The sequence below is a fragment of the Leptopilina heterotoma genome, unplaced genomic scaffold (genome assembly GCF_015476425.1).
Source record: "Leptopilina heterotoma isolate Lh14 unplaced genomic scaffold, ASM1547642v1 Lhet_361, whole genome shotgun sequence".
Taxonomy (NCBI): domain Eukaryota; kingdom Metazoa; phylum Arthropoda; class Insecta; order Hymenoptera; family Figitidae; genus Leptopilina; species Leptopilina heterotoma.
The window spans coordinates 70919-85639 of NW_025111042.1; the positions used below are offsets into that span (position 1 = coordinate 70919).

General features: G+C 23.1%; 2 protein-coding genes across 2 annotated transcripts; one reads left to right on the forward strand and one right to left on the reverse strand.

Annotated features, from left to right (window-relative positions):
- Positions 1–285: 285 nt before the first annotated feature.
- On the forward strand, positions 286–4505 carry LOC122505639 (odorant receptor 33a-like). The gene is made up of 5 exons (XM_043617393.1): positions 286–644; positions 3391–3798; positions 3862–4066; positions 4139–4294; positions 4443–4505. Exons 1-5 carry the CDS (start codon positions 286–288, stop codon positions 4503–4505), a joined length of 1191 nt encoding a protein of 396 aa, XP_043473328.1.
- Positions 4506–8660: 4155 nt separating this feature from the next.
- LOC122505611 (myb-like protein X) lies at positions 8661–14408 on the reverse strand. Its single transcript, XM_043617339.1, has 5 exons — positions 14073–14408; positions 13672–13823; positions 13264–13332; positions 12967–13091; positions 8661–12740 (listed from the first exon to the last, which is right to left on the reverse strand). The coding sequence occupies exons 1-5, from the start codon at positions 14154–14156 to the stop codon at positions 8725–8727; spliced, it is 4446 nt and encodes a 1481-aa protein (XP_043473274.1). The 5' UTR covers positions 14157–14408; the 3' UTR covers positions 8661–8724.
- Positions 14409–14721: the final 313 nt, after the last annotated feature.

Here is a 14721-nt window from a genome sequence, read left to right on the forward strand (position 1 = left end):
TAAACGTTATTTCATCCCTCAGTTAACTTATCGATTAAAAAAAAACTAAGAAACCGTTTTCTATTGTCTTGAAGAATTATTAAACGACACTCTCATGTAAAAAAGGGGTTGAAAAAAATGCGACTTTCTTGAAAAAAAGGCGAAACAAATTCCACTGTTAAATACCCAAACCTATTTTCCATTCTATATTCTATCCTGTATCAGAATAGTTACAGATATTTTTTTTATAAGAAAAGTTTACTTGTTAGAAATTAGAAAAAAAATTGATGATGAACAATTGACACAATGTACAGAGCAGAAATTTCTCTCGTTATTTACAAAATCACAGGAATTTGGCCAATGGAGTCATCATCAAAAGTGATTGTGGTACTTTCGAATGTGTTTAATATTTTTGTCTTCACAGTAACGACACTATTTACATTATCAAATTTACTTTATATCTTTATCGAGCATACGGACATGGAGGAATTTAATGATAATTTATTTTACTTTTTGGCATTATTTGTCGGTTGTTTGAAAATGGTGATTGCATTTAATAATCGAGATGAAATTATTCAAATTACGAATATTCTACTCAATGAACAGTTTGTACCACGAGATGATGATGAAGTATTAATTCAAAATGGATACGATACAATCGGAAGGTAATGTATTGAAAATTTATCTTAATTAAATTCTTTTATCACGAATTTCTTTAATTGGAATTTTTATTCGAAAACATTAATAACTTCATTTTAAAATAAATATTTAATAATTATTACTTTTCCATAGGAATTAAGACTTTTAAAACATTTCAAATTCAAAACCTTTTGGATAATTCAAAATTATTTTCATCATTTCAATTCAATCATTATTTTCTAGAATTTTTAACTAAAATTCTTCTCTAAATCAACTATTTTTAATAATTTTTGAAAAAGTTCTTTTAGAATTTTGAAATTCATTTGTACAATTCAATTTTACGTGAAATTTCGATTATTTGTAAATTCTTCAATTAAATATACATTAGAAATAAAAACTTCAAAAAATTTTTAAAATATTCAATTAAACTATTTCAAAAAAAGTTAGTCCTACAAAATTTTTTATTAAAAGTATGAAAAATTCAGATTTTTTAAAGATTTTAATTTGAAATCTTTTTAAAATTCAATTATTTCTAGAAATTCATGCTATAATGCTTTTAATATTCAATTCTTATCTACAATTTTGACTGAAATTCATTAATAAATCAACTTTTATTATAAAATTCTACGAGTATTCAATTATTTAAATATACAAAAATATTTAATTTATGGAATAATTGAATGTTTTTTAAAATTGAATTCTTTCGACGAATTTTAATAAAAATTTTAAGAATAATTACATTTTTCCAGGAATTCAATAAATTATTGCGAAGAATTCAATAAAAAATTTTTAAATAATTGATAGTCTTCGAAAAAATTTATACAAAATGTTCTTTAAATAATTGAATTACTGTGAAATTTTTATTATTTATGACAATAGTAGAATATTCTTGTAATAAATATTGTTATTTATGAAAATAATTGAATTTTGCAAAGAATTTAATTAAAATTCCTAAAAATAATTGAATTTCTGAGAAGAATTCATAAAGAAATCGTAAAGAATTTTACCAACAAATTTTGAAATAATTGAATTCTTTCAACAAGTTTTAATAAAATTTTTAAGAATAAATTGCATTTTTCGAGAAATTTAATTCAAATTGTATTAAAAATAATTGAAATTCTGCAATGAGTTTTATTATTTATAAAAATAATTGAATTATTCCAGTAAAATTTTATTATTTTAGAAAATATTTAATTAAATTTTCGTGTCGAATTTTATCAAATTTTTTTTAAATAATTGAATTCTTTTGGAAAATTTGTTTAAAATAATAGATATATACAAATTATTATATTAAAAAATTTTTTTGAAAATAATTGAAATTTTACCATGGATTTTATTAAAATTTTTGTAAATAATTGGATTTTCTTATACTTTTAAAAATAATTGAATTCTTGTGATGAATATTGTTAATAATTTAATTTTACAAGGAACTTTATTAAAATTCCTGAAAATAATTGAATTTTGTCGAAGGATTTTTGCTATTTATTTATAAAGATAATTGAAATATTGCCGATTTTTCTTAAATTTTTTGAAAATAATTGAATTTCTGCGAAGAATCTTATTGATTTTAAAAATAATTGAATTCTTGTGATGAATATTTTTATTTACGAAAGTAATTGAATTTTGCAAATGAATTTTTATTAAAATTCCTGAAAATAATTGAATTTCGGCGAAGAATTTTGTTATTAATTTGTAAAAATAATTGAAATTTTGAATAAATTTTTTTTTTAGATTTTTTGAAAATAGTTTAATTTCTGCGAAGAATTTTAATAATTTTCAAAATAATTGAATTATTGTGATGGATATTGTTATTTACGAAAATAATTGAATTTTGCAATGAATGTGATTAAAATTCCTGAAAATAATTGAATTTCGGCGAAAAATTTTGCTATTTATTTATAAAGAAAATTGAAATTTTGACGATTTTTTTAGATTGTTTGAAAATAATTGAATTTTTGGGAATAATTTTATTGATTTTAAAAATAATTGAATTCTTGTGATGAATATTGTTATTTACGAAAATAATTGAATTTTGCAATGAATTTTTATTAAAATTCCTGAAAAAATTGAATTTTGGCGAAGAATTCTGTTATTTATTTATAAAGAAAATTGAAATGTTGACAATTTTTTTAAGATTTTTTAAAAATAATTGAATTTATGAGAAGAATTATATTATTTTTAAAAATAATTGAATTCTTGTAATAAATATTGTTACTTACGAAAATAATTGAATTTTGCAATGAATTTTATTAAAATTTCTGAAAAATAATTGAATTTCGTCGATTAATTTTGCTATTTATTTATAAAGAAAATTGAAATGTTGACTAAAATTTTTTTTAGATTTTTTGAAAATAATTGAATTTATGCGAAGAATTTTATTAATTTTGAAAATAATTGAATCCTAGTGATGAATATTTTTATTTACGAAAATTATTGAATTCTAGCGATGAACATTTTTATTTACGAAAATAATTGAATTTTGCAATGAATTTGATTAAAATTCCTGAAAATAATTGAATTTCGTCGAAAAATTTTGCTATTTATTTATAAAGAAAATTAAAATATTGACAATTTTTTTTTTTAGATTTTTTGAAAATAATTGAATTTCTGCGAAGAATTTTATTATTTTTAAAAATAATTGAATTCTTCTGATGAATATTGTTATTTACGAAAATAATTTAATTTTCTAATAGATTTTAATAAAATTCCAGTACTTTTAATAAAAATCCCTGTCCTTTCCCTGATTAATACTTTAAGATTACTCCTCTTTAGAACTGGAACAATTATTTTTGCCGCTCTAGTCGTGATAACAGTGATAGCAAAAACAACGATTCCATTATTAAGAGGCGATTTCACCACACTTCCATACAGTGGATGGATACCATACAGTCTTGAAAGTAGAACAATATTTTGGTTGACGTTTACATTTCAAAGCATGGGTGCAATGATTGTCACTAATGTTATAGCAGCCACTGATTCATTTATAATTACAATGTTACTGCAATTATGCTCACAAATTGAAATACTAATACATCGAATGAAAATGTTTCCTAAATTATACAAATTGGAAGTAATCAACAACTCAAAAAAATTTCACAAAACGAATGAAGTAAATTATTATTACAAAAAGGAGGATTTCTTTCTTATCCATTGGATACAGCATCATAATTTTATTTATTAGTAAGTTATCTATTTTTTTTGTTGAAAAATTTAAAAATTAGAGGGGAACGAAAAATTTTTCAGTTTTCGAAATAAATTAAATGATCTTTTTGGAATGGTGTTCTTTTGTCAATTATTTGTGACAACATTGGAGGTTTGTTCGGGTACTTATTTGCTGGCAACATTCAGTGTAACTTCGATTAAATTTTGGTCAATGATGCTGTCGTTAATTATTATTATGGCTGAAATGTACGTTTTTTGCTGGCATGGGAATTTAGTTATGGAAAAGGTATTAATTTTGCTAAAAACTCTCTTTTTGGGGAAGTAGACAAAAAAATTAAAGTGATGCCATTTTTTTTAGAGCAAAGAAATTGGATATGCAGTCTTCAGTACTGACTGGACTTTGATGTCGAGTAAATCGAGAAAAAGTTTGATTTTCATAATAAAACGATCAAATGATCCAATTAAATTTACCGCTGGACCAGTCATTTCTCTATCAATAGATACTTTTAGTTCCGTTAGTATTAAATTTTCTCTAAAATAATTTTTCAAATTTCAACGCACTAAAAATAAATTAAACACGAAAATTGTCTGCTGACATTTTTATTTCGTTTTAATCTAAATAAGTAAAACTTTTCAAGGAATTAATAAAAAATTTATTTTAGATTCTTCGATTGGCTTATTCAATTTATAATTGTTTGATGCGAAAACAGGAATCAGAATTATAAGCAACAAATTATAAATAAACAAAATCATGAAATGTTTCATGTTAAATTGTACATCTTGGTTAAGGATCTAAAAATTATATATATATCAACTTTATTGACTTCTTTAATATTTCTAAATGCCAATAATAAATAGAAATTTAAATAGAATGAAGAATAATAATCAAAAGAGTGATGATTACTGATAATAAATGAAAATTGCTGAAATGTAACTTTTAACATCTAAATCCGTAAGTTAATCATATTTAATTATTGTTCTTTGGCATTTCGTACTCGTAAAATTTCGATAATTAAAACAGTGGCAAAATAAATAATAAATAAATTAAATTAATAAATAATAAAATAAAAATTAATTTTTTTTTTAATTTAATAAATTTTAATTTTATTTATTTATTTATAAATTTTATTTAAATTTTTTTTGTGACAAAATTGGGGCAATAATGGCAATAATGGCAAAATTAAGGCAAAACACTAGCAAAAGAGTGACAATATTTAAAAGAATATTGTGACAATTTGACAGCAACTTAGAAGCAAAATTAAAGCAAAGTTTGTTTGCTTTTTTGTTTCTTAACTTTTTAAATAATTTTTCTTTTTAAACATTTTCAATTGAAATTCATTGAATTCTTGCAAAGAATTGTATCAAAACATTTAAGAATAATTGAATTCGTTCGAGGAATTTTATTATAATTATGAAACTAATTTAATTCTCTCGAAGAATATTAAAATATAGAAAATAATTTAATTTCTCAGAAGAATTTTATTATTTATAAAAAAAATAATTTAATTTCTGCGAAGAATTTTATTAAAACTTTTGAAAATAATTGAATTCCTTTATAGAATTATATTTTTATGAAAATAATTGAATTTTTGCAAAGAATGTTATTAGAATGTTATTCGTACGTACAATTTTGTTATTTATAAAAAAATAATTTAATTCCTGCGAAGAATTTTATTAAAATTTTTGTAAATAATTGAATTCCTTTATAGAATTTAATATATATTATATGAAAATAATAAAATTTTTGCGAAAAATTTTATTTATTTATTTATAAATTTTATTTAAATTTTTGATTGAAAATAATTAAAATTCTGCACAGAAGTTTGGTAATTATGAAAATAATTGAATTCCTCTATAAAATTTTATTGTTTATAAAAATAATTGAATTTTTGCGAAAGAATTTTATTAAAATCTAAAAGAATAATTGAATTATTTCAAAGAAATTTAATTGAAATTGTATTTAAAATAATTGATTTCTTTCCAACAGTTTTATTAAAATATTTGAAAATAATTGAATTCTTTTATGAAATTTTATTAAAATTGTACTAAAAATAATTGAATTTTCGCAAAAAATTTTACTATTTACGAAAATAATTGAGTTGTTTCAAAGGATTTGTTAAAATTTTAGAAAATAATTGAATACTTATGGAAAATTTTATAACGAATTAAGAAAAAAATTGAATTCCTTCGTGAAATTTTATTAAAAATAATTGAATTTTTGCAAATATTTTACTACTCTAAAAAATAATTGAATTGTTTCCAAGGATTTATTCGAATTTTAGAAAATAATTAAATTCTTTCGTGAAATTTTATTAAAATTTTGTTGAGAAAATAATTGAACTTTTGCAAAAAATTTTAATAAAAATAATGGAATTCTTCCAAAGCATATTATTATTTATGAAAATAATTGAATTCTCTCTGTTTACAGGATTTTTATCAATCATTTTGACGTTATGAAAAATCTTTTATTTATTTTAAAAATAAAATACCAACATTTAAATTTTAATAAATTATATTGTAAAGTTTTGAAAGTTGTAAAAAAGTATATTGTGCGAGAAAAATAAAAGCGAATGATTTAATAAAAATATATTTTAACAAATATTTATGATTTTAATGTTTATTTCTATCAATTTTACCATAAAAATTCCAATCGGACAAGAAAAAATTTGTAAAAAACATTTCTAAAGTTTTCTTTTTTCTCTTTTAAATATTTTAAAAAAAGAAAACTGACAATGAGATTCTTTTCTCCAAAGTAATTGTTGATATTTAGAAAAAGAATTTCTTTTAGTTTTCCTAAAGGTTTTTAATTGTATTTATAATTATAATTATAATATAATTGACTTAAAATCCCTGTCAAATTTTAACTACAAATTTTTTGATTAAATAATAATAAATAATTATGAATTAATTATTAATTTATAATTATTAATAATTATTAATTAACTATTAATTTATAATTATTAAGAATTATAAATAATTTATTATTAATATAATTAATAATAATTAAATATTTATTTAAATTATTAAATAATTATTAAATTTAAATTTTAATTATTAATAATTATAAATAATTTATAAGAAATATTATTAATAATAATAATTCTGTATAAATCATTGATATTATTGGATTTAAATCAATAAAATAAATAAATCTATAAAATATAGAAATGTTTCGTAAATTAAAAAAATGTTTGAAAAATATTAAAATTTTAATAAGCGGTGCAAATACCAAGAATTATCCAGAAAGAAGAATTGAATATTAACTCTGGTGGTAGATCACGTAAAAGTCGTTCCGTCTCCTCAGTTGTCAATTCCGATTTTCCATTAAATCTGATATTATGTTTCACCATAATTGAATTTCCTCTGACTTGCACTAATGATTCCAGCATTGGATCACCAAATGCAATTATCGTCGGTACTTCTGGAAATTTATATTTACGTCTTGTCGATGTCATTTTCTTTCGATTTTTATATAATTCTTATCACTATCTCACTATTAATTTTATCCTTTCAATTATCAAATATTTCCAATTCCAATATCGAAATATATTTGTTTTCATTTTCATCTCATCTTCATATTTTCCATAAATTTTTAATCTATTAAAAAAGAAGAAGATAATTAACTTAATTAAATAGAAATACAGTTAATTTTTCTTCTTGTTAAATTAAAATTAAAACTCAAAATGCAAAATAAAACTAGTTTCAAAACAATAAATGAGTTTTTTTAAAACTCTTTTTACTATTACAACATATTTTTGCAATTTATCTCGAGACAATGATTTTAAAAAAAAGTGAAAAGTTACAAACATAAATTTTTGTACGTTAATGTTAATCGATAAAAAATTGATATAGAAATTTAAAAAAAAACAGTGAAAATAAATAAAAAGTGAGGTTATGTTACACCGTGAAATGCAAACAAAAAAAACGAAATGTGATAAAAAGTTGATATAAATTGTATACTTACTAATTTTATTGATTAAAACACTTTCCGAAGTTTGTATAAACAAATTATTTCAATTATTATGCATGAAATTGATGAAAAATGTAAAAAAAACACGACTAACAATCAAATTGTACAACACACATTTTCATTTTCCTGAACTTGCCGGCGGAAGGCGGGAAACAACAGGAAATAAAAAAAAACAGAGAAATGTATATTTAACAAGTGTGAAGTTGGCCACATCCGTTTGCGTGCAGAAATTTGTGGCGCGACTTTTGAATTCGAAACTAAATTTCAATTTTATTTTCAATTCAAACTATTTATCAATAAATATTTAAAATACTAAGTAAATATGTAAATTAAATAATAATAAATATTAAAAATATAAATATAATTAATTTTCTAATTATTAGTAATAAATAATCATAATATTTGTAAAATTAATAAATTTTTATTAAATATATCTCTATTTTATTTATATTTTAGTATACAAATTAATGAGTACAATAAAAAAATGAATTGAAAACACTTATTTAGAAAATAGTATCAAAAATATTTTATTTACATTATAATACAATATTTTATACACAATCAATACAATTATTTATATCTTTTTCTTGTATATTAAATATCGAAAAAGGAAAATTTGCATACATTTGTTACTTAGAAAATTATTTTTAATTTTTTTAATTTTTTAAACTTATTCTCTTTTTATGGAATTGAAATAAAACGAAAGACAATATTTAAATAGAAAGTAAAAACATTTTAAATTTAACATTTTTGGAAAATAGAAAATAAATTCCTTTTTTCCCATTAAAAATAAATACTTCTGATTTTTCCCTTTAAAAAAAAATTACGTAAATAAATAAACATAAAGAAGAGAGACAATTGTAAAGTGGGAATTTATTTTTATCCAGAAGTAATTTGAAAGGAAGAACTATTTTTTTTTTTGCAGTGACTATTTTTTTTTAATGCGAGAATAATTTTTTCAATCATTTCTAAAATTAACTGCTATCAGAACTATTCCAATCTTCCCAATAGGATACTTTTTTTGGTAATAATTTCTGTTCTTCTGTCTTGAAATTTATTTTTATTGAATTCTCCTTTTCATTATCATCATCATCATCATTCTTATTATCATTGTGAGAATTATTTTCATCGTCTGCTAGAAATTCACTCCAATCATCAGTTTTTTCCTCTTTCTGCTCGATTACATTTTTATTTATCGATTCGTAAATTATTGTTTCACGCGAACAATCACTGTCAATATCGTCTTCGACTTTTTTCTCAATAATTTTTCTATTATCATTTTGTGAATCAATTTTCCCATCAATTTCCTCTTTGTTTCCATTAAATGTCCCATTTATTTTATGATTATCTTGATTTATTTTTTGCTTTGTTTCTCGATTTGTTTCCCGATTTTCTTCTTCCATTTCCAGATTTGTTTCTTGACTCATTCTCCGATTTATTTCCTGACTCATTTCTTGATTTGTTTCCCGATTTGAATCCTGGCTCATTTTCTCATTTGATTCTCGATTCGTTTCTCGATTTTCTTCTCGATTCATTTCCAAAGTTTCTTGACTCACTTTCCGATTTATTTCTCGATCCATTTGCAAATTAATTTCTCGATTATTTTCACTCTGACTTTTTTTAATTTCATGAATTTTTTCCTGATCATTTGAATGAATTTCCGGATTCGTTTCGAAAACTCGAGTCATTTCCGGATTTTCTTCTCGATTCATTTCCTGATTTGTTTCCTGACTCATATGATTCTCTCGGTCCATTTGCAAATTAATTTCTAGATTATTTTCACCACTCTGACTTTGTTTAATTTCCCGTTGAATTTCTTGAATTTTTTCTGAATTATTTGAATCAATTTCCGGTTCATTCGATGAAATTTCCTGTTCATTCGAAATAATTTGCTGATTGGCTGCAAACTGAACTTTTCTCCGCGCTTTACGATCGAATTGAGTGAAAATTTGCCGTTGACTGTCGATCGTCGACTCATCCTCGTCATCCTCAGTATTATTGACCCGCTGACCAGAATTTGAAAGTTCGGACGATTTTTCCAAATTGGACGTAGATTTTTCCATCGATTCATTCTCCTCTCGCTCAATTGATTCATCGTTGAGAGAATAATGCTGCGATTCCTTTTCGATTTGAATTAAATTCTCCTTAGTCTGAACAATCATCGATTGTTCATCATTCGACGACAAATGTTGCGAATGTTTGGTAATTTTGATAATTAAACTTCTACTTGGATCTAAATTTTCACTTAGATTCAAAGATGAATTTTCTAATGTTCTTGAATTTTTTTCTTCATTCAAATTCATTTTGATCTGTGATTCCTTCTCGATTTTCGCAACTGGATTTCTAACTTTACAAATTTCCGGTGTTTCCTGATCGTCGATTATTTCAATATCACTGTCTTCATTTTCCTCCTTAACGTCAGAATAATTTTCCTCATTATTTTGAACATCGTCTAAAGTTATAAGAGTTATTTTCACAGGTTCCTTTTTAACTTCCACTTCGATAATCGACGAATTTAGATTATCGTCATCTTCGTATTCAGTCTCTGAATCGTCATCCAACAATGCTTCCCGATCGTCCGAATCGAGTAAATCGACTTCATTTTCCTTTAAATTATTTTGCAAAAATTCACGAGAATCAATTTCATTTTCCTCAGAATTGTCATTTTTATTTAAATTCCTCTCCTTTAAATTATTTGTCGTCGACGATAATTGTACTTCTAAACTATCGAAACTATCGACAATTTCCCGTTCGGCAAGAACTGTTGAATCATCGCCAGATGTTGTATTTCCAAATAAATCATGATCCGAATCGATAATTGTTCCTTGGGTGAAAATTTTGTCTATTTTCTCAATATCCGAATCGTCACTTATATTATCCTTGTGTCTTGAATTATTTTCTATCTGTATTTCCATTGTTGTGTCGCAATCGTCTTTATTATTATTATTCGTCTCATCGATTTTTCGTCGTTTCGAATTTGTTTCTTGTGCAAAAAAATTCACACTATCGCAACGTTCGATGGGGATTGAAATATCTTTTATAGGTAAATTTATTAATTCCTCCTCGCTATTCGATTCTTCTACAATTAGACGTTTTTTAGATTTTATTTTCCTTTTCTCCGAATCACTCTCTTCTATTGACAATGATATTTTCCCTCGTCGATCATCAATTTCCTTCTCCGTTATTTTCTCCGATCTCGTTTCTGAATTTTCATCCGTTGAAATTTGATTTTTTTCCTCTAAAATCCTCTCTTTTGAATTATCCAGTTCGGATGTAGTTTTCGATTTATTTCCCGTTTCTGAATTTGAAGATTCTGAGAGAACTTTTTCAATATCAATATTTATTTTAAATACTTGTTTTTCAGATGATGGTTTCAATTTTGTTTTGGAAATTTTCAATTCTCCGTAATTATTCAATTTAGAGGAAACAATTTCTGCATTTGTATTATTATCTTTTGACAATATCTGTTTTTTTGCACTATTTCCATCGCTTTCGGTTTCTGAATCACTGCTTATGTGGTTTGTCCTTGAACGGAGTTTTTTTCTATTTTTCCTATTCTTCGATATTATCGATTTATTGACAGCAATTTCAATGTCGGATTCCGTTTCCGATTCAGTTGGCCCAATATTTCGTTTTTTCGTATTTTCTTCTTGAATTTTAGGGGGGGAAATACTTTTTTTCGTTTTTGATTCTAAATCACTGTTTGAATTATCACTTGGTAAAATTGTTTTTTTTCCTTTTAATCTCTCCAGCATTTTAATTCTTTTCAATGTTTTTTTATACATTCTCTTTTTTTGTTCAATTGGCTTATCGATTGTTATTTTCAGCTGATTTTCGAAAATACCGAATTCAAGATCTGTTTTTGATCCATCTAGGGATGAAATTTGTTGAATTGGTGTATTTTCTGAATTACTTTCATTTATTAATTCACTTCCAGTTTCCGATTCGTTGAATGTGGAAATTCCTTTTTTTGCATGCTTCATCTTTTGGTGAATTTTTAATCTTTCTAATAGAATCCAACAGGGTTTTATATTATAAAATTTCAATTGTTCCTGAATTTTTTGTTCTGTAGGTTCTTTCAATTTTAGTCGTTCCTCTGGTGAGTGATTTTCTAATTCTTGATTTGATTTTGTGGATAAGTTTCCTATTTTTTCGGTAACATTATCTCGTAGACTTATTAATCCATTGCTACTTATGTTTAAATAACATTTTTCTATTTTATAGTTAATTTGTTTTTTCTTTCTTGGAGTTGTGTCTATTTTAGTTTCTCTTTCATTTGTAATATTTTGTTTCTTCTTTTTTGCACTTTCTGTAATTTCCCCTCTTCTTTCAATGTTTTCTTCTCCTCGTTCAATTTCTCGTGAATCTGCAGTTAATTTTGAAAAATTATCCCCTTCGCTTGTAATATTTTGTTTCTTCTTTTTTGCACTTTCTGTAATTTCCCCTCTTCTTTCAATGTTTTCTTCTCCTCGTTCAATTTCTCGTGAATCTGCAGTTAATTTTGAAAAATTATCCCCTTCGTTTGTAATATTTTGCTTCTTCTTTTTTGCACTTCCTGTAATTTCCCCTCTTCTTTCAATGTTTTCTTCTCCTCGTTCAATTTCTTGTGAATCTGCAGTTAATTTTGAAAAATTATCCCCTTCGTTTGTAATATTTTGCTTCTTCTTTTTTGCACTTCCTGTAATTTCCCCTCTTCTTTCAATGTTTTCTTCTCCTCGTTCAATTTCTCGTGAATCTGCAGTTAATTTTGAAAAATTATCCCCTTCGTTTGTAATTTTTTGCTTCTTCTTTTTTACACTTTCTGTTATTTCTTCTTCTCTTGAAGTATTCGCTGCTCTTCTTTTTCGTTCATCTTTTGGAAAATCGGAAACTATTTTCGAAAAATTTCCCCTTTCAATTGAAATATTTTGCTTCTTCTTTTTTGCACTTTCTTTAATTTCCTCTCTTCTCTCATTGTTCGCTCCTTTTCCTCGTTCATCTTCTTGAAAAACTGAAATTGTTTTCGAAAAAATTTTGAAAATCGTATTTAAAATATTAAATATTATATAAAAAATATATATCGTGTTAAAATATTAATTACCATTTTAAAATATTTTTAAATAGTTAATAATAAATAATTTTCAAATTATATTCCAAAATAGAATTTAGAGACTTTTTAAAATAGTTTTTTTACTTTCGATTTTATTTTTTATCATTTTGTTTTATGTAATATTTACCATTTTGTTTCGATGTACTTGGTTGTGGTGAATTAATTGGTGGAGGAATTAATTGCAAATTATTTGCTTCTGAAGCAGTTTTTGCAAATTTTTCCAACGAATTTACTTTATAATCATCACAAGGACTAAACAGAAAATGACAAAATTAATTACTTTCTAAAACTATGAAAGAAAGTAGATAAAATTAATTATTTTCTAAAACTATGAAAGAAGTAGATAAAAAATAAAATTGTGTTTAGAATTAAATTCTAATGTTAAATTTTAAATTGTAGAAATCAAAATAAAATTAAATCTTACCCAAGGCAGGTGTAACTTTTATAGAAAAAAAGACATTTTCCACAATATTCTCGATAATTTATACTCCAACTAAAAAATTATTAATTACGATAATTATTTCTATAAATTTAATTCCCTAAATTGGTATAAATTTTATTCCATAAATAATTTCTATGAACTTTATTCCATAAACAATTTCTATAAATTTGTTAAATATTAATTGTAATAATAATAATATAATAATAAGAATAATATTAATTGTAAACATTTAATAATTAAAATATTAATCAAATATTAAAATTATAAATTATTTCTATTAAATTTTTTGATATAAATTATTTTGTAAAAAATATTTAAAAACAAATACATATTATTGAGTATGAAAAAATTAGTTTAGTAAAATAAGTTTAGAAAAATTGTAATAAATACCTGTATAGATAATAATTCAATAATTCTTGCTTCTTAATGCAATCAGTTACATATTTTAATTTAAATGTATCCTTTGTATAATTACGATATTTTTCCGATGTTATTGTAAAAGAACTGAATGTCAACTTTTTTGAAATTCGTCCCCCATTTGTCTGAAATTCGAAGGTTAATTAAATTTTCTTTTACTGATTTTAAAGATTATAAAAGAAAATTAAAATCATTCAATAATGATAATAGTAGTAAATATAGTAAATAATAGTGAATTATAACAAAATAAAATAAATTTGAAACAATAAATAATAATAATCAATAATTAAAACATATAATTAAAAGAATTTCGAAAAACATAACCTCGAAACGAGAAACTAAAAATAAAGACTATAACATATTTGATTTCTTACCTCAATTAAAGTAGAATATTTCTTATAATCCTCTTCATCTGCCTTTATATGAAACGGACGTTTCATTTCTTTAAAAATTTGCATTGTGTATAGATTTTTCCCTTCTCACAAAAATGTAACGAGATGTTCGATGTTTTTATTCAAAATATAAAAATTCTAACAAGAGGAAATCGAGAAAGTAAGTTTTGTAAAACTTTCTTACACTTTTTTCGATTCTTTCGCATGAAAATAACGTAATTATTTATCGAATATATCATAAATTTTATAAATAAACTATAATTATAACAATTTTGTTTATAAAGACTGTTTACTGTCATCACTTGAAGTTAGACACAAATAATCAGGGTTGTGTAAGAACTAAGAAGTAATTAATTTTAGATCGCTTAAGGGTTCGTTTACAAATTTATCAAGGAAGATAATAAATTAGATAAAATATTTACCAAACTAAAGAAAAAATTCATGTCTGTAAATTCGAAATTCATAACAATTGATTTTAATTTACAAAGAATAAATTATATTAACAATTTTTTTTTGTTGATATATTTTTTGTTTTCTCAAAACTTTGTTGTAAATTCGCCCTTATAGAGTATATCGTGTTTAATTGTAGTCTACCCACCCCTGTAAATTTGCGCCAAAATAAGTGTCATCT

Coding starts and splice junctions, on each gene's coding strand:
- LOC122505611 (XM_043617339.1), bottom strand. CDS start 14,156: ATGCAAATTTTTAAAGAAATGAAACGTCCGTTTCATATAAAGGCAGAT. Junction 13,824..14,072: donor AATATTCTACTTTAATTGAG/GTAAGAAATCAA, acceptor TTCGAATTTCAG/ACAAATGGGGGACGAATTTC. Junction 13,092..13,263: donor AAAAGTTACACCTGCCTTGG/GTAAGATTTAAT, acceptor TTTTCTGTTTAG/TCCTTGTGATGATTATAAAG.
- LOC122505639 (XM_043617393.1), top strand. CDS start 286: ATGTACAGAGCAGAAATTTCTCTCGTTATTTACAAAATCACAGGAATT. Junction 645..3,390: donor GGATACGATACAATCGGAAG/GTAATGTATTGA, acceptor ACTCCTCTTTAG/AACTGGAACAATTATTTTTG. Junction 4,067..4,138: donor GGAATTTAGTTATGGAAAAG/GTATTAATTTTG, acceptor CATTTTTTTTAG/AGCAAAGAAATTGGATATGC.